Genomic DNA, 27,100 nt, shown 5'->3' on the forward strand with positions numbered 1-27,100 from the left:
GGTAGACAAACCGGAAGTATAGTTGCTGACACCGGAAGTTGATTGTCTTTCGTCTTGGTGTTGTTTCCCGGCTCTGGATGTGAGTAGTTTGTCCGCTTGTCGGTGTCGGCTGTGTTACCGCTCGGTTGTTGTAGGTTATTGTTACCCAGCTGTTGTAGCACCGAGACTGACCGCCGACGGCTCTACCTCCTCCCTGCCCGACATATATATATTAGTGTGCACACAGATGACTGCTTCATGGGGTTATTACTGTGTGACTGGTGGTCCCATCACTGTCAGTCGTGTCCTCAGCCTCTATTAGCACATATGTATGCCCTGGGCTGTACCCCATTGTGTGACCGCTGACAGAGGCATGTGTTCCAGACACATTTATACATCCGTACTATGGATGGCGTCCGGGCCTGACCGGCGGGTCTGCCAACCCAAACTGCAGGCATCGTACCCTAGGAGTATATACGGATGTGTAAATGTAGCCGGCATCCCCGTCCTGTCACCAGCCACAGCGCAGAGGTTGGCTCGCTCTCCGGACTAGTTACCCGTTCATCTCACTGTGCGCCATTTATACTCTCTCAAAGAATTCTCCCCTAAATGTAGTTGTCAGAATCGAATGAACCTTTCTGTGTGATTGTAATATTGATATAAGTGATTATAATTGTGGAAACTGGACACTTGAAGGGAGGCTCTAGTACCCTGTTGTACCGCCTCTAGCTTGGATACAAGATGTGATATGGGGGATGGAGGCTCTAGTACCCTGTTGTACCGCCTCTAGCTTAGATACAAGATGTGATACAGGTGGGCATGGAGGCTCTAGTACCCTGTTGTACCGCCTCTAGCTTGGATACAAGATGTGATACAGGCAGGCATGGAGGCTCTAGTGTTCTGTTGTACCGCCTCTAGCTTGGATACAAGATGTGATACGAGTGGGCATGGAGGCTCTAGTACCCTGTTGTACCGCCTCTAGCTTGGATACAAGATGTGATACAGGGGGCATGGAGGCTCTAGTCACTGTTGTACCGCCTCTAGCTTGGATACAAGATGTGATACGGTGGGCATGGAGGCTCTAGTACCCTGTTGTACCGCCTCTAGCTTGGATACAAGATGTGATACAGGTGGGCATGGAGGCTCTAGTACCCTGTTGTACTGCCGCTAGCTTGGATACAAGATGTGATACAGGCAGGCATGGAGGCTCTAGCACCCTGTTGTACCGCCTCTAGCTTGGATACAAGATGTGATACAGGCAGGCATGGAGTCGTACAGGTTCTGTATGGTATTCTGCAGCATATCGATCCACAATTTGCTGTAACTGAGCCTCTAGATCGTGCGAACTTGTGAAGACATTCCCGTGACTCCCTTGTTTGTGCTGCGGGAAAATGCATGTTGGAAGTCCCGCCATGAGAGGCACACATGTGGCTGCAGGATATACTGAACATATTGCTGAGCTGTCATTGTCTTGTACCACTTCTATTGGTGACTGACTGTTGTATGCGATGGCCCCCCAGACCATCACACCAGCAGGGGGCAGAGTGCCGCTTCGTAGCAAAAGCAGGATTGAGGCGCTCACCCCAAAGTCTGCAGACATGAATATGGCCATCGTCTGTGTCCAAACTAAACCGGGATTTATTGCTGAAGACAACCAGGTTCGAGTCCATAGCAGTCCAGTTTCATCATTCATGGCACCATTGTAAACGCAAGTGATGGTCGGTGGGTGTCAAAGACGGTACATGTAACGGTGCCATGAGATCAAATGTCTTTCAGCCAAGCGTCTGGAAATGGTTCTGACAGACACAGGGGCCTGTAACAATGGAGGCACCTGTTTATGGATGGCGGACAATGAAACGGTTGGAGCTGCTCGTGCTTTTCGGACAGTGAGACAATAGCCTTTACTGGTGGTCTATCGAGGGTCCTGGGCTCGATTGCCTTGTGTGCCCTCACGCTTCCACTGGTCCCAACACCTCCTAACAGTCTGTCAGAACAGCCCAGGTGGCAGGTAATTCATTGATTCAACCATCCAGCTTCTCACATTCCAAGGACGCCCCCTCTAAAAACTCTTTTACCTTGGTGACATCTCTTCTCTGCGTCGTAGATGCATGTCTAGTGGTCAACAAGCTCTACACAAGTAAAAGAGGTCACTACACACAGGGAGCCTCCGAGAGCTTTTTGTAGGCCAATGGGGAACAACTTTTAGAGCCTCAGGTGGCAAGACTGTTCATCTAATCATTTGCATATCTGCAGGACGAGTTTGCAGCAAAACAACCACTTCTTCTAGGGGTGGGATTTTTTTGACCGTGTACTATTGTTCCCTGCAACAATAAGAGGTGCTGGTGATAATAAAATGGCTTTATCAACCATGCACAGGATAGATAATAAAACTCTGATAGGGAAGCGGGTCTGATGCCCCCCCCCCCCACTGATTCTGGCAATGTGGGCTTATGTCCCCCTGTTCTCACTACACCCCCTTAAGTGAGAAGGAGATTGAATAGAGCGGCAGATGAGCGTGTGATGTTACTCTGTTCATTTTGAGTGGGACTGCTGGAGATAGCTGAGTGTTTTAACTAGGCTGTTTCCATAAGGAGGGTCCTGTGGATAGGTGATAAAACATGAGTCTGGGAATACCCCTTTAAAGACGACCTGTCAACTCTACTAACATATATGTTTAGTAAATACTTGTATTCTAAATGAAATAACGATTCTGGAGCAACTTTTCTTTGAACTCTGTATTGTTCTGTTCTTCTGTTATTCCTCCTGGCAATTGGGCATTATTATTTCCCTTGTCAAAGGAACGTGTCTTTATATGGTGTGGCACTGTCCGTTCTGATTAGGCAATGTAAGCGCGTATGGACACGACCCTAACTAGTAGCATATAGTTGTCAATTTAGTCATTAATGTGTAGGAGGAATAACGGAGGGGCACTGCAATGTAAGTTCTAAAAAGAAACATTCCAGAATGGTTATATTATAGGGAAAACACTACTTCAGTAAAACAGGAACTTTAAAGTGGTTCTCCAGGAGTTTTACATATTAAACTAACTACAGTAGATAAAATCCATAAAGGAAGTTTCCCACCTGTTAACCCCTTAGTAACCAGGTTTTTAGGTCCTACCTAAGTAGGCTTTAGGCTGAATTCACACGAACGTATATCGGCTCGGTTTTCACGCCGAGCCGATATACGTCATCCTCATCTGCTGGGTGGGAGGATGGAAGAGCCAGGAGCAGGAACTGAGCTCCCGCCCCCTCTCTGCCTCCTCTCCGGCCCTCTGCGGTTAGTGAGCTGATGCATCTTGGCCAAAATCCAACCAATTCCGTGCATTTATTATCTATAATTCACATGCAGCGTGGCTTTAAAACTCCAGGGGGAGCCCAGGGTGGCAATACCAATGTGGTTCACTGGGCAACCCGCCGAACTATTATGGTGTCATTAATAGGTTGCTGGTCTGCGTGGTGAACTACATGTATTAGAATGGTCTGCCACTTTGTATCCACTCTGTGCAGGAGTATACACCAAGCAGCTACCCCCCTCTATATTAAGAGGCTGTGTGAGTGGCTGTCTCATCGGTGTCCCTCACAGGTGCAATTAGCTCCCTCATTTGGTACTTTGCTACCCGCATGGTGGGAGAATGCAGTTATCTGCCCTCCTTAGTCAGTAAGTATATGGCCATGTTCTGTGATTGTTTTTAGTTTTTCAAAATGGGGTCATTTGTGGGGGTTCTCCATCATTTTGGATGTTCAAGGGCTCTACAAGTGGGCAACGAGGCCTAAATCACCTTCAAGCAAAATGTCTGTTCTGAAAGCCACCGTCTGCTCCTTGCATTTTGGGCCCCGTTGTGCATACAGACATAAGATTAGGGCCACAATGGGTATGTTTCTGAGCACAGGACAAACAGGGGTATCCATTTTGGGGTGCAAATCCTCATTTTCATGTTTACTTTAGAAACAAAATATGTCTTTAAAATGACATATTTTCAAAAATATGAAATTTTATTTTTTCCCCCCTCTAAATTGCATTAATTCCTGAAGAGAAACCGTGGGGTGAAAATACTCCTGACCCCCCCCCCCCCTCAGTGAATATATTAAGGGGTATAGTTTTTAAAATGGGGTCATTTGGGGGTATCTGTCATTCTGACACCTGTAAGCCTTTGCTTGGTATAGGGGAAAAAAAAGTGTTCCCCAAAATGTTAATAAGTAATGTTAAATGTGTACGTCTTGTTATGGGAGCTATTAGGGCTCCTCTTACGTTCACTGCATGGGCCAAATTAGATATTCAGAAGTTTGTGCACAAAAGGTAACAGATCGACACAATGGTCTGTATCAAGCCAGTACGCTTCTGATTTACTCAAAGGAATGCAATCGCTTTTACGGACAAGCATTACGTCACAAAGTAGGAGTTATTGTGCTCGTACAGGATTGGTTAGTCCCAGGATATGGTAATTCACACGTTAGTAAAGTATCAAAAGTGAAAGAATTTGGAGAAGGCATATAGCGTTATCAGTAAATGAGAAGCTTATCCAATCAGAATGTACAACTACTCTGTGGGAAACATGAGGGGGAGGAAGATGCACGGGCCTAAGATATCCTGAACAAGTTTGTATATGAACATGTTTAACTGCTAATCTTTTACTAAAAGAGTAGATATACCGGTGTGTGTGTATACATATATATTTGCCTAAGCTGATATAAGAAACACATGACAAGACAATAGCATACAAATATCATTACTACAACAGTCTCCTAAGTCGTTAAAGAAAACCAAACGTTTTTCCAATGTGCATCCAGAATAAATTAAACAAATGGCAATATATCTATCTTATCAAAAATGTGTACTGTATGTCTGCACATATTTGAGATATTGCAATTAAAAATGTGAAAAAAATATGACAATTTTTTTCAAAAGTTTTCCAACTTCGGCGCTTTTAACCCCTTCATGACACGGCCTATTTTGGCGTTGAGGACCAAGCGATTTTTTTTTGGTATTTTTCCATCTCCATTTTTCAAAAGCCATAACTTTTTTATTTTTCCGTGGACGCGGCCGTATAAGGGCTTTTTTTTTGCGTGGCGAACTGTAGTTTTTATCGATGCCAATTTTGGGTACATAGACTATATTGTAAAATTTTTTTTTTTTTTTTTTAATGATAGCAGAGAGAGAAAACGCATCAATTCTGCCATAGATTTTTTTTTTTTTTTCTTACACCGTTAATCATGCAGCATAAATGAGACTTTCCATTTTTTCTGCAGACCGGTACGGTTACAATGATACCAAAATTCAAACATTTTTTTTAGGTTTTCCCACTTTTCTGCAATAAAAACCCTTTTTTTTGGAAATCTTTTTTCTATTCTAAATTGCTGCATTCAAAGTCACGTAACTTTTTTTTATTTTTTGATGTACAGAGCTCTATGAGGGCTTATTTTTTGCGAGACGAGCTGTAGATTTTATTGGTACCATTTTGGCGTACATACGACTTTTTTGATCACTTTTATTGCGTTTTTAGTGAGGCAAAATGCTAAAAATGAGCATTTTGCCTCAGTTTTTTAGCTTTTTTTTTTAGCGTTTTTTTCGGTGCACAGTCAAAAGCATGTGCAACTTATTGTACGCATCGTTACGGACGCGACAATACCAAATATGTGCGGTTTTATTTTTTTTTTACCTTTTTTTATGCTAATCTGAGAAAAAGCATAAAAAATGGTTTTTTTACTCTTTTTTTTTTTACATTTTTTTTAATTCATTTTTTAAATCTTTCTTTTTTTTACACTGTTTATGTCCCTCTGAGGGACTTTAATCACTGCCCTGATGATCGCTGTCATAAGGCATGGCAGAGCTACTGCTCTCCCATGCCTTATCGCTCATACAGAGATCTCAGGCATAGGCAATACAGGACGCCAGTGTCTGGCGTCCTGTTGCCATGGTGACAGGCCGGGCTCTCGCGATGACATCGCGAGTTCCGGCCGGAGACACACAGGGAGCCGCGCTCCCGCTGTGAACTCTTTCCCTGCCGCGATCTACTTAGATCGCGGCAGGGAAGGGGTTAACAGTGGCGGGCGCATCTCTGATGTCCCCCCGCTGCTGCAGCGAGACGCCGGCTGTGACTGACAGACGGCTCCCGCTGCGGGATAGCGCTGGATCACATATGATCCAGCGCTATCTCCAGGACGTAAGTTTACGCCCTGTTGCGGGAAGTACCCCGCTCCCAGGACGTAAACGTACGCCCTGCAGCGGGAATGGGTTAATAAATATACACATTCTATTGGTCTATTTTTACCACCTAAATGAAGTACAATATGTGGCAAAAAAACCAATGTCAGAATCACTGGGATATGCAAAACCTTAACAAGGTTATTCTATGTTAAAGTGACACATGTCAGATTTCCAAAATTTGGTTTGGTCACTAAGAGGTTAACTCCCGTAGCTCCAGCACTGATGATTCAGAGGTCCCAACTAGTCATTATTTACTTTCCTGCAGTGAGGATGTACTATACATGCACCTGACTGCTGCAGCTGATTACTGGCATCTGTGACAGTAAGCGCCCAATCAGCTGATTGGCCTGGATCCTGAGTGGCGCCCCCCCCCCCCCCAGCCGATCACCTATTGACGACCTATTCTGAGAAAACATCGTCAATAATATTTTTCTGGAAAACCCCTTTAATCGTCCCAGGATGATCGTTGTATGTTGAAACCATTGATGCCAAAGCCTCTGAAGTGTCACCCGCCTTCTTCCCCAAAGCTTTTATTGTTTGAGTCAGTATAGTTGAAGCATAATTTGACATTGCAAAAATGTAGCAAAATTGAAAACCTAGGCTCTCACACTACAGTATTTTGTAGACCAAAGTCTCATTTTTCTGAATTTTATCTTTTCTTATGTGTTTTTTAGGTTTTTGACACACAAGTCTTGTGGCCCGACCGGACAATGAACAATAATAACCTTTTTGGTGGACAACAAACCTCAAGTTCCAGTACCTTTGGGCAGACTTCATTATTTGGCCAGAATGCCCCCGCACAGTCCACCTCCGCCTTTGGACAGCCATCTTTGGACCAGTCTGCTCCCATGTTTGGACAAGTCAGTAACAGCCAGTCTGCAGTTTTTGGTCAAAATGCATCTAGCCAATCTTCAATTTTTGGACAGACTAATCCACCTCAAACCACTTTATCTTTTGGCCAGGCAAGCGGTGCACTGTCAGCTCCAGCATTTGGGCAGGGTTCTTCTGGACTAACTGCGCCAGTGTTTGGACAAGCTACTTCTGGCCAGTCTAGTTCTGTATTTGGGTCTGCTCCTACCTTTGGACAAACAACTTCTTCAGTGTTTGGAGTAGCAACATCTGGACAGACTCCTTTATTTGGACAGGCTAGCTCGGGGCAGTCTGCTCCATCGTTTGGGCAGTACCCTAGTCAGTCAGCACCTGCTTTTGGACAGGGCAATTCTGCACAGTCTAACCCAGTATTTGGACAGAGCACTTCAGGTCAGTCTACATCTGTGTTTGGACAGGCCACGTCTGGTCCATCTGCACCTACATTTGGACAGGCTTCTTCTGGAGTTAGTGGTCCAGCATTTGGGCAGGCCACAACAGGACAATCTGGCTTTACTTTTGGACAGAGTGTTAATAATCAGTCTACTACTTCTTTTACACAACAACCTTTAGGGCAAACTAGTTCAGTTTTTGGGCTAGCAACTACAGGACAGTCCTCTTCCCTCTTTGGACAGTCAACCAATACCCAATCAGTACCTGCCTTTGGACAGGCTGCTACTGGGCAGACTGGTCCTGCATTTGGACAAGGCAGTACTAACCAATCCTCTGTATTTGGACAAACTCCTACCAGCAAATCTGCATCTCCATTTGCTCAAGTACCATCTAGCCAATCCTCGTCCCTCTTTGCCCAGGCCACAACTAACACGTCTTCATCTTTTTTCACACAGCCTACGACTAGTCAGTCAACCTTCCCCTTTGGAAGCAATGCTTCAGTTTTTGGGCAAGCAACATCTGGGACATCTACAACATCCAGACAGGCTGAAGATGGATCAAATCAGGGTTCGCAGTTCGGGCAACAGTCTGCTAGCAGTAAATTTTCGTTTGGGCAATCTGGCCAAGATGGAAAAAGCCAGATTTCTGGCTTTGGACAGGTAAACAGTGGGCAGAGTAATTTTTTTAGCCAGCCGACTAGCTTTCAGCCTGCATTCAATAAACAGGACTCTGGTTCTGTCTCTGAATTTGGGCAACCTCAGTCTTCACAGCCATCTTCTGCATTTGGGATTGCACAATCTACACAGATTAGCAAGGGAGAAGGAACAGAGAAAGCATCAGTCTTTGGTCAACCATCAAATGTTTCCACTGGTCAGACTGGAAGTGTCTTTGGTGCCACCACACAGATCAGTACCAGTTCTAGTGTCACAGACTCTAAGTTTCCCACAAGCATGGCGGCGTCACCTTTTGCCCAGGTTTCTAGTTTATCCTCCATTTCTGATCACAGTTTCAAACCTATCACTCATACAACTTTCAAGCCCATTTTAACGGCGACAAGTAAGTCGGATGAAACTTCCACATCTTCATTTAGCATGTCAACTAAGAATGTGACAAAAGATCAACCCGTATTTGGAACTCCCACAATGTCTTCTGCATCAGGGAACACTAGCCTATTCTCTTTGTCTTCCGACAAGAAAAGCAAAAATGAAAGCGGAACACCAAGACCTTCGTTTGCAAGTGCTAATAGTAGTTTCACTAGTTTTACGGAAGAATCTAGAAGAGATGAAGGACTGAAAGGAGTGAAGAGAAAAGAGGAACATGATCGTTCCCCGCACAGATATGATGCAGCCTCCTCGGGTGAATCTTCTTCAGATCTCCAAGGTGAGCATCCACCCGTTAAGAGGCCTGGGCGGTTGTTGAATCGAGATTTAAAAGGAGGCGCTAACTTATTGGTGAGGAGCTTGTATGATGTTGTGAAAAGCCAAATGAAAACTCAACATGGGAAAGATGCAAAAAAAGATGACAACGCTGCCCCTCAGCCTAAGGCGACCGAGACGGAGTCTCCATCAACAAGTCAGTCGTTTGGCAGAAATCGCTCTTCGGTTGCCCCTAACCAAACCGAGACTGTTAAAACGCCTTTATCCAGTCACGCAACTTTTAGTAAGTCCCAGGTGGCAACTACAAGTCAAGCAACATCTTCCAGAATGATTTCATTTGTAGGAACAAACCAGCAAGGAAGTGGCAGAGATTATTTCTCAGCCGGGCCTAGTGAATTGATGTCTGGAAGAATTCGACCGTTGCTAGAGGAAGGAGAGCTGCCGCAGAAAATCAAAGGTACCAGCATATTTTTCCCTTTTTTTTTGTCCTGTAATGTTAGTAAGAGACGACAGCTTTCAGTCGTGTGAATAATCTAACGTTGCCTTTTGTTGGTTCTTTTTGTACAGAGGTTTCCTCCAAGGCTGCTATGCGTAGAGGAAGACGTTCTGATAGCAACAAACAACAAGTACCGGTCTCCCCCAGTGAGCTGACTGCTTTTTTCATCCGGAATCTACCTAATAACCTGAATAAAAAAACAATACTGGAGGAATACTTTAAAAAATATGGAAAAATTCAGCGTTTAAACTGCAGGATGCAGAACAAAATGGCCTTTATTCACTTCAGTAACCATGTAAGTACAATTCATTTACTACCGTAGGGCATTTCAAGGGTTTTTTCCGCTATTGGAAGCAATGAATTATTATTTTAGTTATTTATATGTATATGCATGCGTCTTTGGATCTATTCTATTAAGCCTAAAGAAGAACCCTCAGTAGGTTTGAAAGCTCGCTATAACATCATGTATTTTTGTTAGCCTATAAAAGGTATCATATCTACAAGATTACGTGGTTTCTCTTGCTGACAACATTCACATTTTGCTCTACTGGCTAACACAGTACCAAAGTTTATAAGTTATTGAAAAACGTACTTACTTACTGCTACTAGGAGGCAGACACTAAGCAAAAAAAAAAGTGTTAGCTCCACCTACCAGCTATACCCCTCCTACAGGCACCAAGTTAGCCAGTTGGAGGCAATCCTTTCCTTCATTGGTTTTCTGACCAGAAGACTTCAGGGCTGGTTTTAGATTCTCCTTGTTTACCCAACCAAAGAGGGTGAACAGACTATATGTCACTCCTGAAGATCGGAAGCTCGACTTGATTTGACGGAAAGGTGAGTATTCCTCTCCACCGGGGTAAGTATCGTCTCTTCCATTTTTATCCCTGTCTCTTTCCTTTCCCATGCCACGAACACAATCACTGTCCGGCCTACTACTCTCCCCCCCTGTATTGCTGCAAGGAGCAAGACGTAAGTTCAGATTACGCTTTAAAGAGAGTAAGACACTAGAAAAGGGTTAACAATAAGAATTTATTAAAACCAAATGATAATTGAGCATAGTGGTGAATAATTGTCCTACTTTTGTCAACTATTGGATCTATACACAAAGGATAATATCTAGATACAAATGATAATAGCTATATACAAAACATAAAGGTTGCAGATGTCACATCACAAAGTATAAAGATAGCAAGTTACATTATTACCTAAAAGGTTACAGATCACATAGCCATAAAAATATTTCCATTACACCCCCCCTCGAGCATGCTTATCTTGGCAGCAGGGGGAACCTTGTCCTACCTTTTTTTTTCTTCGTTGTGGCCCCAGCAGGACCACTTTCACTGTCCACATGGGGGGAGGGGTAGAACAACCGCCAAGTGCTATCTATGGCTCTGCCATTTGCAAGGGGACATTGTAATGGTTCCCCCACAGCCCTTTCCTGCTTGTTTATCTGCTCTTTTAAAGGGGAGGGTTTGCTCTTCTTACCACCACGGAAAGGGCCTCTTTGCGTCCTCCTTACTTTTCTCATGGATTTCTGCAATACCGATGTGCGGGAATTAGTCCCGAGAGCAGCGCAGGCCCACCTCACTCTGAGCCGGACTTTGTCGTGTGCCTGGCGGCGCAGCTCAGACAGTGGGAGTTATTTCCTACTGTGGATGTTCCCTGGCTACAGGTGGGATGTTTGCCTGTCAAAGGGCTTGTATGTAAAATAATAACAACAACAACAGCTGGGCATGGGATAAAACAACAAAAAGAGTGCATACTCTCCTGTCTTCGGTCCCCCTGGGACATGGCTGAGCAGCTCCAACACTAGACATGGATGTCCGACAGGTGTTAGTTGCTGCTGCCTCTGATTAGCATCATGATGTCTGGAGCTCAGGTCTGTGATGCCACAGCCTCTAATTGGCCGCAGTGGTCACCTAATGTTCGGCTGATGTACATGCCAGGGCTACTAAGCCACTCAGCTATGTCCCAAGGGTCCAAAGACAGATGGGTATGCTCTTCTTTTATTTATTTTTTTTGTTTCTTTGTTTTATCCCATGCCTAGCCGTTAAAAGAGAATTTTTTTTCTCCATAGTGACACAACCCTTAACCTCTACCTATAATATGGCCTAATAGGCTTCTGTACATGGCAGACCTGAAGGCAATTGTTGGGCCCCAGGTTTGCATGACAGCTGCTCAACACCCTGGGATCAAGTTACAGGTTGTCACCCCCCTCTGTCAAATTGCTTAGGAGTTTAATAGTTGGGATCAGAGTTATCTCTGATCCTGGCTGTTGCAGGTATGTATCAGCTATCTAACACAGCTGCCATCCACCACATAAAGAGCTAGTTCGGCTCCTCAGCCCACGCCATACTCTCCTCTGTGACATGCACGGTGATGTCTGGAAGGAATTAAGAAATTGAAGTCGTACCTTGATTGGTTTCTATGGGTAATGAGGCAATTTTTTTGTAAGGCAGTTTTGAGAAAGGTGCCCCACTATCTGCAGGCGGTAATGTTTTTGTTGGCTGATTGGTCTACCCCCTGGTCTGTTCAGAGGTTGCTTATGAATATTTGGATGAGACTGGTTTAATTCTTACCCACTTCTGTTTTTTAACCCAAACTCCTATACAGTTATCATGCATGTTTGGTCTAGCTGTACGCGTCTCTGAACTGCTGCTGTTTTTTCTTTTGTATAAAGGTGGAAAAGGTGATAAAAAATGGTTTTAATTTCTTGTTTGCTGCAGCGAGAGATTGCTCTGATTGGCTGAGCCGGCCGTCACTCAGACAATCAGACCAACCTCTTGAGGGAAGCTGGAATTCCCAATCCACGTCCCTAGCCAAAGATCCTCTGCCAGCTTGATAAGTCCCTGGGATCCTGCACGAAGGTCCAGAGAGCGACGCCGGGGACCCCGACGGCACCTGTAAGGTGAGTGTTGATCTTTTTTTTTTGTTTTTTTTTTTTCAGCTGTGCTGAAAACGCAGCCATAACGCTGCTGAAACTGGACTGAATCTGCAGTAAATGCAGCATTGAAAAACGCTGTGCTAGGGAGGCCTAAATAAGGTAGAAAAGAACCCAGCGCTCCTTCACAATTTGGATAGTGCAAGAAATATAGGTCTTTTGGTGGGAATAACTTAGTTTGTAGAGGAGCCTTATGGACACACAGGACTCCTCTAGATCCAGGTACGTCCTTGGTGAGCCAGAGGGAATCCTGGGAGGTTTAAATTTTAACTGGTTATTGATGAGCAAACAAACATATGTAGACACAGGCAATGGTAGAGGAAAGACCAATGGAGTGCAACGCGTTTCGGAGCTCGTCTTGCTCCTTTTTCAAGCACAAATCTGGTGGTCCCCATTATAAGCAGCTTAGACCAACAGATTTGCTCATCAATAAACAAGTTGAAATTGAAACCTCCCAGAACTCTCTTTGGCTCACTAAGGACGTACCTGGTTCTTTTCTACCTTGTTTACTGTGTCCTTGACCGAGGTCCATTCACCTGCGGGCTCTCCCCAGACACTCCCTAATGACTAGGGATTCTGCCTTTCTGGATATATTCATAAAGCCTCTCCGGACTGACTGTGTGGACGCCTGTCATCGGATGGGTGCTTCGCACTAGGTTAGCCCAACCTTTTGCATCTTTACACACTTGCATATTATTTCATAGCCACGTTCCTGAAGGAATCCTGTAGACTGGAGCGCTAGTCTGCTTATCCTTTTATTTGTTTGGGGACTCTTTCTGAAGGATTGTAGTTTAATTTAGAAATGATTAGTACTTTTCCTAATCAAACTCTCACGGTGGAGTCATCGTAGGCCAGTAAAAATAAAATAAACTTAAAATCAATTAGATAACTTTTGGTTTCTATTTGTATGTTTGTATATAACTATATTTTATTATATTAGGTTTGGGAAATAAAAGATTAATAGTTAGGATATTGTTTTTTCTCTTACAGAACGCTGCAGTTGAGGCCATGAAAGCAGCAAAAAAACTATCCAAGGATGCTGCTGTTTTTTGGCAGCGGAAAAAGTCAAGTGAGTGTGTGTATATATGTGTTTCTCGAACTGCTGTATGATGCGTCTGTATAGCCTCGCAATCTGGAGATATTCTCCGATAGAAGCAATGCTTTTAGAAGAGAATCCCTTCTTAGAATGGTGTCCAGTATTGGAGTCACCTACTTGGAGCATGTGTACATTAATGAAGTTTTGGCCTCCTTCGAGCATATGCAGCAGCTTCACCAGATTCCTAAAAGCAGCTTCCACAGATACCTCCAGCTAAGGCATGCGCTCAACGCCCAATTCCCAGAGCCACATCAATCCCTTTCCAGCTATCCCTTGATAGGAGATGCGCACTCAGGGACCTGGGTTAATCTTGCAAATATATACACACCTCATACAAGCTAAAATTTCACACATGGAGCTGGATGTCTTAGACAAATGGCGAGAAATAATCCCCTCTCTCTCTGAAGAGTGCAATGTCCTCCTACACTTCAGGCTCGCCAGCAGCTAACAACAAGATGATTCAGTTGCACATTATACATCAATGTTACTTGCACTGAGCAGACTCTTTAAGATGAACAGAACCCCCAACACACAATGTCATTGCTGTCAGACACCCAACGATAACTTCACCACCTGATGTGGAGTTGCCCGATGGTATACTCCTTCTAGACGGAGGTTACAGACTTCCTGGGACAACTATTGGGGGTGCCGCTTCCACTAACCCCACTGAATGTCTACTAGGTATACTGGATGAAGAGCAATGGCAATTCCATATCCGCACTTTTCTTGGTGAGGTGCTGTTTCTGGCTCATAAGGCTGTAGCATTGTGCTGGATGGATAGGAGACCCCAACGCTCCCCCAATGGTGTAATCTAGTCAATTCTATTCTCCCATATGAAAAAATGGTATGCAGAAATATAAAGTGCTCAGATAAATTCTATAAAGTCTGGTGAATTTGGTGTGGCTCATCAACCACAACCCACATGCAAAACACATTTCAGCAATTGGTAGACCAAATGAGGTTTTAGACCCATCCAGGTGCCATTTATCCCTTCAAGGGTATGATGATAATATCCTGAACTCTGTGAACTATCCTCTCAAATACGATATGTTATACAATGTATATAGTTTTAAGTAATTGTAACTAATTTATAGAACCATGTTAAACTCAGGTTTGTCACTGAGTAATATAATAGTCCCAACAACTATTGCTCCTATGCTTTCACACAGTTGCGTTATTTGCTCAGTGAATGGAGTTGCCACGTGCCAGAAATCCCTTCCAGCCACCTGCCTCCATTCACTGCAAACAGGCAGTCGGTCATAGATGAACGACTGCCTGTTTACATGGGCTGGTAGAACTAAAGACCAACTGACTCCAACAAGGGAGCGATTTCTTGGATCAGTGCCCTCTTGATGGCCATGTGTACACGAGCCAACTTTGGCCTTTTTTAGTGATTATTCGGGCAACAATCAACCCATGTAAAGGTACCTTAAGCTAGCATACATTATCTCTTTACCTCTAACAGATGATGTATCCCTTTATCTGTTCCTTCAAAATTGATGCTCTATCCATTAATGCGATGTATACGCCACCAACATAGGGTCCAACTCATGGCAACCCTGTTGATCAGCTGTTTAAGGGGGACATGGAGCTCCTGTTCTAGTATCACTGTAGCTTGTACAACTCACTACAGCTTCATTCCATTTAAGCGATTTTGAGTTGAGCTGTAATACTGGGCACAGACGATAATGAAGGAAATTGAAAGAGATATGGTGCTTGCCGGAAAGAGAGTTGGCACTTCAGAATCTAATATTGATAGTCTTTTATAAAGGAAACCTGTTATGTATCCCAACTTATGCAGCAATGTAGAGTAGCATTTAAGAACTTACATGTTGTTACTGCTGCTCCCTGCAAGAGATGAGTCACACTTTATTCTTTTTTTTTTTAACATTGGATTTTTTATTGGCATTTCCAAAATATACAATATTTGAGATTTCAATACAATAGTTTCATAAACAGGTGCTTTCAGCAACATTGCATATTATGACTTATATGGGGAGGGAAAGTGAGGAGGGGGAGGGAGGGGAGGGAAATGGAAAGGGAAAGGGGGGCAATGGGCAAGTTTGTAACTTTAACTTTCTTTTTATTTACCATTTAATTTATTATTGGCGTCATAGAAGAAAGAAGAACATACACTTTACAATATAGTAAATTACTGAATATCTGGAATATTTCTCAACATAACATAGGTAGTTTATTGTTCATAGTTGACGTCTTGTATGTTCACTTTATTAATTTAGAAATATTTTTAAATTTTATTTCAGCAAGTAGTAATAATGGTAGTACTGCGATAAATCAGCAGTCTCTCAACTGCTTAGAGATTATAGTAGAAAGTAAACACTGTGGATGTTTTTAACAGTTTAGTGAGGGAAAGACAAAAATACAAAACGTATAACAGAGAGAAGACATCATGTTGAGTGGTGTTTAAGCCACAGATTCCATACCGCGTCGTATTTTACTATGGAGTTGTTTCTGAGGGCCAGAACTCTTTCGTAAATGCTGTGTTCAGAAACCAGGTGGACTAAGTCTTTAATTGTTGGGATTTCGTTTGACCTCCAACGTCTAGCTATAATCAGTTTTGCTGCTAAGAGAATGTGGGTCACCAATTGCCTAACTGGGGGCCTAAGGTGTGTTAATTTTAAGAGCAAGAGAGCCGTACCCGGGAGTTTTGGTATATTTAATTCTGTAGTATTTTTGAGTAGGGTGAAGACATCTCTCCAGAAAGGGGAGATCCGGGGGCATAGCCAGAATATATGTAGAAGAGAGCCTTCTTCCCCACAGTCCCTCCAGCATAATGCCTCTCTAGATAGGCGTAGGGTTTTAAGCTTAAGTGGCGTAAAGTACCATCTTGTTATCAGCTTAATGTGTGTTTCCAACATGTTTGCCCCCCTGGTCGCCTTATTTGCCCATCTAAAGGCGTCTTTCCAGTCATCAACTGGAATTTCGGTTCCCAAATCTTTCTCCCAACTCAAAAGATGGCATTTCTTTCCTGATTTTAGGTTTCCCACTTGGTGGTCGTAAAAGAATCTAGTTATTGAAGATTTTGTTTGCCAGGTACCTTCGAGGCTTCTGAAAATCACCCAGGGTACAGCTAGGTTATGTATTTGGTATGTTTGGAGGAATGTCTTTATTTGGAGGTATTTGAGTGCATCCTTTTCAGGAATTTTGAATTCTTTCATTAGGGATCTAAAGGATTTTATAGAGTTTCTGGTATATAGATCTGAAACAAATTTTATTCCTCTTTTGATCCATGGAAGCATCTGGATGTCTGAAATGAAGTATCCCAGGCAGTCAATAGGAATTTTTTTCAAGCTTAAAGTATTAGTTTTATCTGAGGATATAATTAGTTCCTTCCATGCTTGTAATGTTGCCGACATAGTTAGAGACAAGGGGGGAAGATTCACCCTTGAGCGTATTTGGGGGGAGGAGGTGGCGAGTATGTTTGCATATATCAGGGAATTTAAGGGTTTAGGGCTGATCTCTTCTGCTTCTAAGCTAGGCCAACTGATCATTGTTGGTCTCGTTAGCCAAGCTAATGATTGATTTAGGATGATAGCATTTCTATACGCATTGAGATTTGGCAGGCCCGCTCCTCCTTGTGTGTTGTGAAGGGCTAAAGTTGATAGGGAGACTCTTGGCGGTTTGTTTTCCCAAATGTAGTTGGCCAATTGTTTTTGAAGTTTTTGTATGACTATTTTTGGAGTAGGGATAGGCAAGGTTCTGAAATAGTACATGAGTTTTGGGAGAATCATCATTTTGTACAGTACGATTCGTCCCAGCCAGGAGGTTTGTTGTTTTTTAAAATTATCCAAGTCATTTTGTATGGTTTTTAGAATGGAAAGGTAGTTTAGAGAAGCTAATTCTTTCAAGGGAAAGCATAGCTGTATTCCCAAGTAGGGGATACTTTTGGGCTGCCACTGGAATGGGAATTCTCGCTGTAGTTCCGATTTTAATTTCTCATTTATATAGATGCTTAGGATCTAGTCACACTTTATTCTTGAAGTGCTGCCCGCACTGCTGAGAATGGCAGTATTCTCCTTATGAAGTATAATAGCTAGAAGACTATCAATCAGAATGGGTGGGCAGGGCTCGTAGTGCCTCATCAATAACCTAGATTCTTCTCTTGCCGGGAGCTGCAGGACCAAACTGTAAGGCCTCATGTCCACGGGGAAAATCAGATCCGCTGCAGATTCTACATGGAGAATCTGCAGCGGGTCCCTCCTGCCCCGCAGACATGAGCGCCGAAAATAGCAATTTAAAAGCATTTACCTTTCCGTAGCGGGCGGCGAAGATCAGCTGTTCCTCACGGCCGGATCTTTATTTTCGGCCGGCGGATGAATTCCTGACGCCGGCGGCACGTCGCCGGCACGTCGTCGACGTGCCGCGCGCATGCGCCGGGCACATCCGCCGAGCCGAAGCAAGGGAGATGCGGCCGTGAGGAAGAGCAGAGCTTCGCGGTCCGCTGCGGGTGAGTAAATGCTTTTAATTCCTATTTTAGGTCTCCCGCGGATCCGGACGGCTTCCATAGGCTTCAATAGAAGCCCGCGGGAGCCGTCCCCGCGGGAGACCCGCATGAAAATGGAGCATGGTCCAGATTTTTTCATGCTCCATTTTTTTTAAAATGCCTTTTATTGACGATCCGCGGGTATTTATCTACCCGCGGGTGGTCAATGCATCCCTATGGGATGCGGATCCGCGCGCGGGAGATCCGCTGCGGATTTTAAATCACATTTTGCCCGTGGACATGAGCCCTAAGTTCTTAAAAATCACTGCACATTACCCCATACGTGATAGACCACTGGAATCGGCATGTCTGTCATAACTTTATGCTATCCTGAGTGAGGACAGCATAAAACACATGACAAGTTGCCTGTAAGGATGGGCCATCCATTTTTAGGGGTCAGATAACCCCTATAAGGCTGTTTTGCTTATAATTCTTCAGGTCCTGCAAAGAAGAAAGGGGCTCAGAAAGAGGAGAGAGTAGTCAAACAGAATGAGCCGGAAAACACTCCTGTTGTCTCACCTGTACATAAACCTCTTCTCCGAGGGCTAAAGGGGTAAGTGTAAAAAAACCCTCCCAGTTCTTTTGAATTCCAGACTCTTACACTAACTATTTCTTTGCTCTGTGCTCATTAATTAGGTCTCCTCTCAAGAAGGCAACGTTTTCTAAGACTCTTCAGTTTAGTGTTGACAATCCAGATGTCACAGCACCTTCCTCTGACACTACGATGCCTTTGCCTTCTTCACTTTTACATCTCGTGGGAACAGTGGCTGAGACTACAGAAGAGCGGTATCGTCTCTTAGACCAGAGGGACAAGATATTGAGACAAGGTATTTACAGGATCTGTTGAAGCTTTGAAATTATTTGCGCAACTAATGAGTTCCGAAATATATTTCGCCTCTTTCTAAAACCACAAATGGAAACGAATTGCTGATGCATTATACATTTACCATTCACCTTTCCTCTATTTTTGTAGCTCGAATTAAACGAACCGGGTTAGATCAAGCCAAAGTTTTTACAGGAACTTGCCCTGACATGTGCCCGGAAAAGGAGCGATACATGAGGGATTATCAAAATCGACTCAGCATCTATGAGTTTCTTCCAGGAACTGCTGACAAGGTAACTCTGTCTGTCGCCTGCCTTCAACATGTTTTGTAACATACATAGTAACACACTGGAGGGGGAAATTGTCCCCTCCCCATGACTATGTCAGTACGGAGTGAAGCTTCTGATGAACGCCATGAGCTGTAAGTTACCCTACATGTATTTGAGGTTGTTTATGTATTTTGTATGTATAGCTTAAGAAAGGCATGATTTATATGCCGAAACGCGTTGTTATTAAAACGTTTATTTTTGATTGAAGGTCTATGTCGGATCTTTTAGTCACATACTTTGGCTTGTTTAAAGAGCACGGGCACCATTTGCTTTTTGTTTCATTTTTGACTTTGAGCAATACTTATCAGCTCCTAGTAATCCAGGTTGCTGTTAGTGACCCAGGACATCTCTCCATTGGATTGGATTACAGCCCAAAGATTTTCCTATATGCCTGCTTGGACAGCGGGTGCCGGTGGGAATCCCTGACAGGGTTAACCCACCGAGCAGTGGTTGAGTTGCTATTCACTCTCTTTCCTGTGTACGATTCATCTCACAAGGCACAAATTCTAATTTGTATTGTTGATACATAGTAACATAGTATGTTAGGCTGCATGAAAACAATATCCATCTAGTTAAGCCTGCTTCAACCCCCTCCCCTTGTTGGTCCAGAGGAAGGCAAAAAAAAGAAAATCCAAGCAGCCGTTAACTCATTTGGAGGAAAATAATTCCTTCGACTCCATAATGGCAGCCAGAGTAATCCCTGGATCAACATTTCAGATCATCAACCCAACTGGTCACCTAATGCCTAGGTTCTGCACACTGAATGGCCACTGGAGACGCCAATCTGGTAGTGCGTTGGACCTCCTTTAGAGCTGCAGCAATTTGTTGTGTAATCCAGGTACAGGTATCAGAGGACCCAGGCTATGCAAGAATACATTCCCCACACCATTACTCCACCTCTGCTAGCCTGAACTGTTGACACCTCACACGAAGGGTTCATCTATTCATTCTGCTTGTGCCTAAAGTCTGACCCTCCTATCAGCATGGCGCAAAAGAAATCTCTATTCATCTGACCAAGATTTCCACTGCTGAGTAATTTAGTTTCTGTGCTCTTTCCCCACTGGAATCTCTCCTTTCTATTTGTCCTACACAGCATCGGTACTCAAATTGGTTGTCTGTTATAGTCTATCTGTGCTAAGAAACAAGTTGTGCATTCAGACGCAAGTTGGAGCATCTGCGTTGTACTCAACAACAATTCTTGACATCTTCTGTTGATGAGTTGTTTACATTCGTCGGATCCTTTATCGCTGTATGTTTTTCATCGATCACACCATTCTCTGTATACTCTTGACACCGCTGCATGAGAAAGCCGCACGAGGTTAGCAGTTTATGAAATGCCCTCCTTCCCCGGATAGTCTAGCACTGATGACCAGGCCTCCTCCAGCACAGCAGTTCAAATGCATCAATTTTGTCTGTTTTCCTGAGCGTCCAACTTTCGCAGCCATGCGTTGTTATGGGAATGACGATTGCATTGACCAGTCTGGTTTTTGTTTTATTTATATATATATATATATATATATATATATATATATATATATATATATATATATATATATATATATATACACACATACACATACACACACACAGTACTTATACTTATATTATGCATAATATGTTTGTGTTTTTAAACTTTTTTTTTTATAGCTTTTTTTATGTTAAAAATGTAGTTTATTTGGATCTTCTATGCTATGGGTTGAAAATCCTTTTAATGAATTCTTTGCGCAATACCTTTCCTTCAAAGCTGGACCACGCAGCTGCAATAAAAGAGTACAGTCGATCTTCAGCAGATCAAGAGGAGCCCCTTCTTCATGAATTGCGCCCTGTGCCTGTGCTGTGCATGACCATGGATTATCTGGTGAACCATATCATGGATAAGGGAGAGAACAATTATCGAGATTGGTATGACTTTGTCTGGAACCGAACACGGGGAATTCGAAAGGTGAGAACTGGTTGAGATATAGTAAATATGTAAGCACACATCAAATAGTTTCTTTGGTATGGAGATTCAAGGAAGCTCGTTGCAGGCGACAGTTGTAGAAATTCTTTAAAAAGAGTTGTCCGACTTATTCTGTTTTTAGCTAAACAGGCTGCCAATGTAAAAAAATAAAAACATAGCCAATACTCCCCTCTCCCAGGTCCCGACTGTATCCAGCACCGTGGTAAAGTGTTTACAGGCTGCAGCAGCCTGTGTATGGGATGTCACATACCTCCGCATTCAATCGCTGAACTGGTTCATTGACTGTAGAAGCCTGTAAACATAATGTCATGAGTGAGACCCCGCGTGGTAGCACTGGGCACAGCAAGGAGCTGGGAGAGAAGAGTATTACCTCCATTTTAATTTATATTTTATGGGCAGCCTGTTTAGCTTTAAATAGAAAAAAGTTGTAGAATCCCTTTAAACCTGATAGAATAATTTATGAAAATATTTGGACTGAACTGATTTGTGGTGAAAATTAACTAGACCTGTTGAATTTAAATATGTTTTATTTTTTATTTTTTAGGACATAACGCAGCAGCACTTGTGTGATCCTCCTACTGTGTCTTTGATGGAGAAGTGTATGCGCTTTCATATTCACTGCGCCTATGAGCTTTGCGAGGAGCCATTGTCATCATATGATCCAAAAATCAATACTGAGAATTTGACCAAGTGTTTGCAAAGTCTAAAGGAGATGTACCAGGACCTACAAAAACGTGGAGAGAGCTGTCCTTGTGAGCCAGAGTTCAGGGGCTATAGTGTTTTACTCAACCTCAACAGGGGAGACATTCTCAGGTAAAATCTTATTCCCATTTTTCATTTATTAGTAAAGGAATATTCTAGGACACTTATAATGATGACCTATCCTTAGGATATCATGTCCTCTTACTGTGTCGTTGATGGAATAGTGCATGTGTTTTCATTTTAAATCTGCAGAATTTCAATTAATGCTGTGAACTTTCAGCACACCTCTTTAAAAGGGTATTCCTGCGATGTGGGTAATTTTCAGTTTTTACCCATCCACTGGTTGGGTAAAAACTGATGGATTAGTGGAAGTCCAACCACTGGGACCACCACTGATCCCAAGAATGAAGGCTCCCGTTTGCCACACTTCTGGTCACTTCTGCATCGCAGGTCTGTCTGCGGTGACGTCCCTTTTAAATGGAAAGTACTTGACTGTTTCTGTCAGCTCCATTGAAATCAATGGAGCAGCACAATGGATGCAGGGACAGCTATCCATTCACTGCCGTCAGAGCAGTGATATACACTTCCATGAGCAGTAGTGGGGCAAACGAGACCCCTGTTCTTGGGGTTGATTGGGGTCGCAGCAGTCAGACCCATACCGAAATCTGTATTCACTGTATAACTGGATGGATGAAAACTGAAAAAAGCTACATTGCCGGAATACCCCTTTAAATGAAGGGGGTGAAATCCATGTCAGGATCTGCATGTATGACGGTTTTGGTGAAAATTTGATGCAGATTCACACCAGATATTGTCAACAGATTTTCCACTTCGGAAAATATGCTACATGTGAATATACCCTTAGCGCGTACTCGCATGTGGCAGATTTGTTTCCGTAATCCTCATCTGATGAGGCTTGCAGAAATCCATATGCTTGCTGCAAAAACAACCCCATTTAGACGAATGCAACTAATTTTCAGTTGCAGAAATTTCTGCAACAAATCTGCTGTGTGAATTTGTCATTACTATATCCTGCATTATACAAATAGTCCCCTACTTGTGAACAGGTTCCGTTCCGGGAGCCCGTTCGCAAGTCCATTTGTTCGCAAGTCCGAACAAATGGTTGTATGGAGCGGGATCGCAAGTGGATCCCGCTCTATACAACGTCGGGTGCCGGCTGTTCTTACAGCGGACACCCAGCGGCAGCAGTTCCGACGAGCCGCGCTGCTTGTCCAAACTGTTAACACTTTAAATAGCGCTCTGACAGCGGTATTTAAAGTGTTAACAGTTCTGACGAGTGGCGCGTCTCGTCGGAACTGCTGCTGCCGGGTGCCCACTGTAAGAAACAGCCGGCACCCGACATTCACGGGGCCCGTACAGCGTCCCACGATGAGATCGCGGGACGCTGTGCGGTTGCTAGGCAGCCAGGGACCTCCTGAAAGGCCCCAGGGCTGCCTATGCAGAGTGCCCATCAAGAGCACGGCTTGATAGGCGCTCTGCATAGGCAGCCCTAGGGCCTTTCAGAAGGCCCCCGGCTGCCTAGCAACCGCACAGCGTCCCACGATCTGACCGGACAGGCTTCTATCAGGCTTGATAGAAGCCTGCCCGGTCCCTGCATAGCATGATGTAATGCCATAGCATTACATCATACTGTGCAGGAGAGATAGTTCGTATCTTGCGAAATTCGGAAATCGAATGTTTGCAAGTCGGGGACTATCTGTAATATCTCGGTTAAGCTATTTGGGATGCGCCTATAAAGAAGTTTATCAATTGTTTCCCATTGAAATTTGCAGAACTGTGTGTCTTTGTATTTTTGCATTAGGATTTTACTCTTATTCAGAAATATTCCAAAGTCAAATGTGAATCCTTTTATTTATTTATTTATTTATTTTTTCTAGAGAAGTGCAGCAGTTTCCGGAGTCTGTTCGTAACTCGGAAGAAGTGAAGTTTGCTGTCCAAATTTTTGCTGCACTAAATAGCACAAACTTTGTCCGATTCTTCAGACTTGTTCGCTCCGCATCTTATCTCAACAGTTGCATCTTACACTGTTATTTTCCCCAGGTAATAGAGAAATTCTGGCTTCAGTCAAGACTTTGAGTTTTTATTTTGTGTTTGAGTGCAGTTTCATGTCATGTCCTTTTAATTCTCTCAGATACGAAGAGATGCATTACGGGTCATGAATGTAGCATATACAATCAGTTATCAGAGAACCACCTTATTCCCTCTGGAAAACATTATTAAGTCCTTGTTTTTCCAAGATGCGGAAGAAGCTACAGATTTCCTTACAGCTTATGGCTTAAGTGTGAATGAAGGGTAAGTGTACCTTTAGAGTGGCAACTTTTTGAAAAATGTTTTTGCCCGAAACAGTCCTGGACTGCTTAAACATGGCCGCACTGCTTCACTAACTACCTGATGCACAATGCACATTAGTATGCATCATTAGTTTAAGACACTACCCCTGCTTTGATTAACTAGTGCTGCCCACATGAGTATTGCTGGCCAGTTGGAGCAGAGTGTAGTGTCTTGTACACTGTGCATTAGTATACATCAGTATTCTATCAGGTAGTCAGATAAGCAGTTTGGCCATCTTTGTTTGTCCAGGACCAGAGGGTCGATATAAAGGAAACATAACTATATTTTGATCTCCTGGCCTACTGTAAGTACAGAGGAGCCAGATGTCATCATAGGGGACAGGAGCAGAATTGCCATAGCTGGCTTCACTCCCTTTGAAATCAATGGGAGTTGAAGCTGCTATTACACTGTCGCATCCGACCCAGTTGTCAAAAGTGTAATAACCGACTTCAGCTTCCATTGATTTCAGTGAGAGTGAAGCTAGCTATGACACTTCCGCTCCTGTCCTCTATGACAACATCCGACCCTGCTGCACTGACAGTGGGCCAGGTGATCAACTAATCACTTAGGATCCTGAAGCGGTTGGTTCCTGGCAATTAACTATTGATGACCTGTCCTGAAGATAAGTCACAAGTCATTTTTATTTGGAAAGCCCTTTAACATAAAAACTTGATTTAGATCATTTTCTAATGACATGTTCCCTTTAATTGTCATTAATACTTTGTCTATGTTCTCCTGCAAGTTTTGTAGAACTGAATCGTGCTGCATTTTCTGCGCCAGAGGTTCCATTGAAGCCAAAGAGGTGCTCATATATTAGTCTTAAGTGCCAAACGTCTGTGGGGGAAGTTGTGAATGGAGCTCCCCTCCCACCGTTCTCTCTGCATGTGCCTGCCAGCAGCTTTGATGCCCAGAATAAATATACTGGATTAAGCAGCATTTATGAGCCAGAACCCAAAATTTTACCAGAGCCAACAGGTAAGTAATAAAAGAACAGAACGGCATTGACTGGACTACGGCCGGATCATCACGCCAATTAAAATAGTCAACTCTCCCAGCTTTCTAGATTTGAATTATAGTTTATTTTTTTGTATACCAACAGAAAAACCTACTCCCGCAGAAGAAGTATCGATTAAACCTAATATTGCACTCCAGCCTGATGCCAAGGAGACCTGTTCTGTGCCTGCTGAGGCAGTGTTTCAGCCCATCATGCCCCCTGAACTACCACCATCTCCCCCTAAGCCAAGATTCAGTGATGAGGTACTTACAAGATAAATGTTAACTTATGCTGGTGTAAGATACTTCCACTTTTGTAACAACCTCTTCTTTTATATGTTTTATGCAGGACGTGGCTGATGTTCTTGATGATATTCTGGATGAGACACTGAAACAACTGAGTGTTCCTATCATGGAAGATATGACATCGTACATCTCAGCTGCACTCGGGTATAAAAGTGCTTTCTTAGTTTTATTCCTTACTGCTTCTGGGGTTGTAGCAGTTATGGAAACAGTGTAGCGCAGAATGATTTTCAGTTTGTGTAACATCCTAGTCTCGTTTTACAGCCTGGTCACAGACATAGTGGGCTGGGTTGGTGGCTTCTTGTTTAGGGAAAGGTGTGGAATCGTCTATCCTATAGAAACCAGCACAGTGAAAGCAGCAGAATCCAGAACACTTTAGTTGTGAGGCAACAAATGCATGGTCGCCAAGAACTAGAATCCATGAATCCAATCTAGAATCGCAAAAGAAAGACGCGACGGCATTCAAGGTGCAAAATTTAAAAGTCTTTATTCCTCCAATGATATGATAGCGGCAACGTTTCGACCGCAAAAGGAAAACTTTGCATGCTGTCAGGTCTTGCATTTATGGGTCCGTCTATCAGACGTTGATAGTATGTCCTATGAATATGTCATAAATGTCTGAGATGGGAATACTGCTTTGAAAACGTTGTGGCAAATTTAAAGGGCCACTGCTGTGAATTTGTTTTCTTCCATTCATTATGTAATTACCCCCTCAGTATTTTTTAAGTGTGCTAGTATTATATTGGTTATTCCTTTTATGTCTGAAACTCCTGCCTTCTTTTTCTCAGATGGTTATGTAATCTCAATTCTGACCAGCTCAGATTTACTTGGGTTTATGCTATCTGAAACTAGTCAGTTTCTCAGTTTGTGTGATGCTATAACACGAACCCTAACACAGAAACTACTTGTAAGCGGACACTGACACTCCTATCACAGTTACTGATGATGATCACACAGCTCCTGTCACACAGTTATAATACAGGAGATCATAACTAGAGATGAGCGAACGTGTTCGGCCCCGCCCCTTTTCGCCCGAACACCGAACTTTGCGAGGACTTCCGTGCTCGGGCGAAAAAAGTTCGGGGGTCGCCGTGGCAGCGCGGGGGGGGGGGGGGGGGTGCGGCGGGGAGTGGGGGGGAGAGGGAGAGAGAGAGGGCTCCCCCCTGTTCCCCGCTGCTGCCGCCCGCGCCGCCGCGCCTCTCCCCGCCCCCCGGCGCCCCCCGAATCTTTAAGCGCGAACACTGAAGTCCTCGGAAAAGCCGGTGTCCGGGTGCGTAAGTGCTCGTTAAGAACACGTTCGCGCATCTCTAATCATAACCCATCCTCTTGACTGTATACTTATGGTCTGTAGCTTGTTTAGATTAATATAGAATGCAGATGGTAATAGCAATGTTGCAGAGATGGTACAGGCTGTAGATAATCATGTAATACTGTACTGATGCATCATAGGATTGCTGTGAGAGTTAAAGTATCAGACAGGAGGCTGCACTGCATGGAAGTCACTGCAATATACACAGGAGACCTCCAGAATGTGACAACCAGATGAGGGAGGGCAGGGATGGAGAAGTGTATTTTTGTGCGAGTGGCCCGTTAAAATGTGTCCTTTTTCCACATAATAGGGAATAGGTGTCTGGTGGGGGTCCAACCACTGGTGAGGCTCCCACCAACAGGGATCCCATGTACGCCTAAATGTATGGACTGTCGGTCAAGCATAGACATTGCTTCTTCTTTCATTAGTTTAGCACCGTGCTCGGCAATCTCCAGCTGTCTCATAAAGCT

General features: G+C 43.6%; 1 protein-coding gene across 1 annotated transcript in view; it reads left to right on the forward strand.

The window, feature by feature from the left end:
• The first annotated feature begins 23 nt into the window (after positions 1–23).
• Positions 24–27,100, forward strand: part of MCM3AP (minichromosome maintenance complex component 3 associated protein) — a 45,755-nt gene continuing 18,678 nt past the window's right edge. Inside the window, exons 1-14 of the mRNA XM_066575729.1 lie at positions 24–79; positions 6,861–9,279; positions 9,390–9,613; positions 13,250–13,328; positions 18,298–18,412; positions 18,496–18,686; positions 18,833–18,975; positions 20,756–20,953; positions 21,516–21,784; positions 23,572–23,734; positions 23,826–23,986; positions 24,768–25,000; positions 25,125–25,282; positions 25,368–25,468. Coding sequence (XP_066431826.1) covers positions 6,897–9,279; positions 9,390–9,613; positions 13,250–13,328; positions 18,298–18,412; positions 18,496–18,686; positions 18,833–18,975; positions 20,756–20,953; positions 21,516–21,784; positions 23,572–23,734; positions 23,826–23,986; positions 24,768–25,000; positions 25,125–25,282; positions 25,368–25,468 — 4,418 coding nt within the window. The 5' untranslated portion in view covers positions 24–79; positions 6,861–6,896. The remainder of the gene's footprint in view (positions 80–6,860; positions 9,280–9,389; positions 9,614–13,249; positions 13,329–18,297; positions 18,413–18,495; positions 18,687–18,832; positions 18,976–20,755; positions 20,954–21,515; positions 21,785–23,571; positions 23,735–23,825; positions 23,987–24,767; positions 25,001–25,124; positions 25,283–25,367; positions 25,469–27,100) is intronic.

This window comes from Eleutherodactylus coqui, chromosome 8, assembly GCF_035609145.1.
Source record: "Eleutherodactylus coqui strain aEleCoq1 chromosome 8, aEleCoq1.hap1, whole genome shotgun sequence".
Taxonomy (NCBI): domain Eukaryota; kingdom Metazoa; phylum Chordata; class Amphibia; order Anura; family Eleutherodactylidae; genus Eleutherodactylus; species Eleutherodactylus coqui.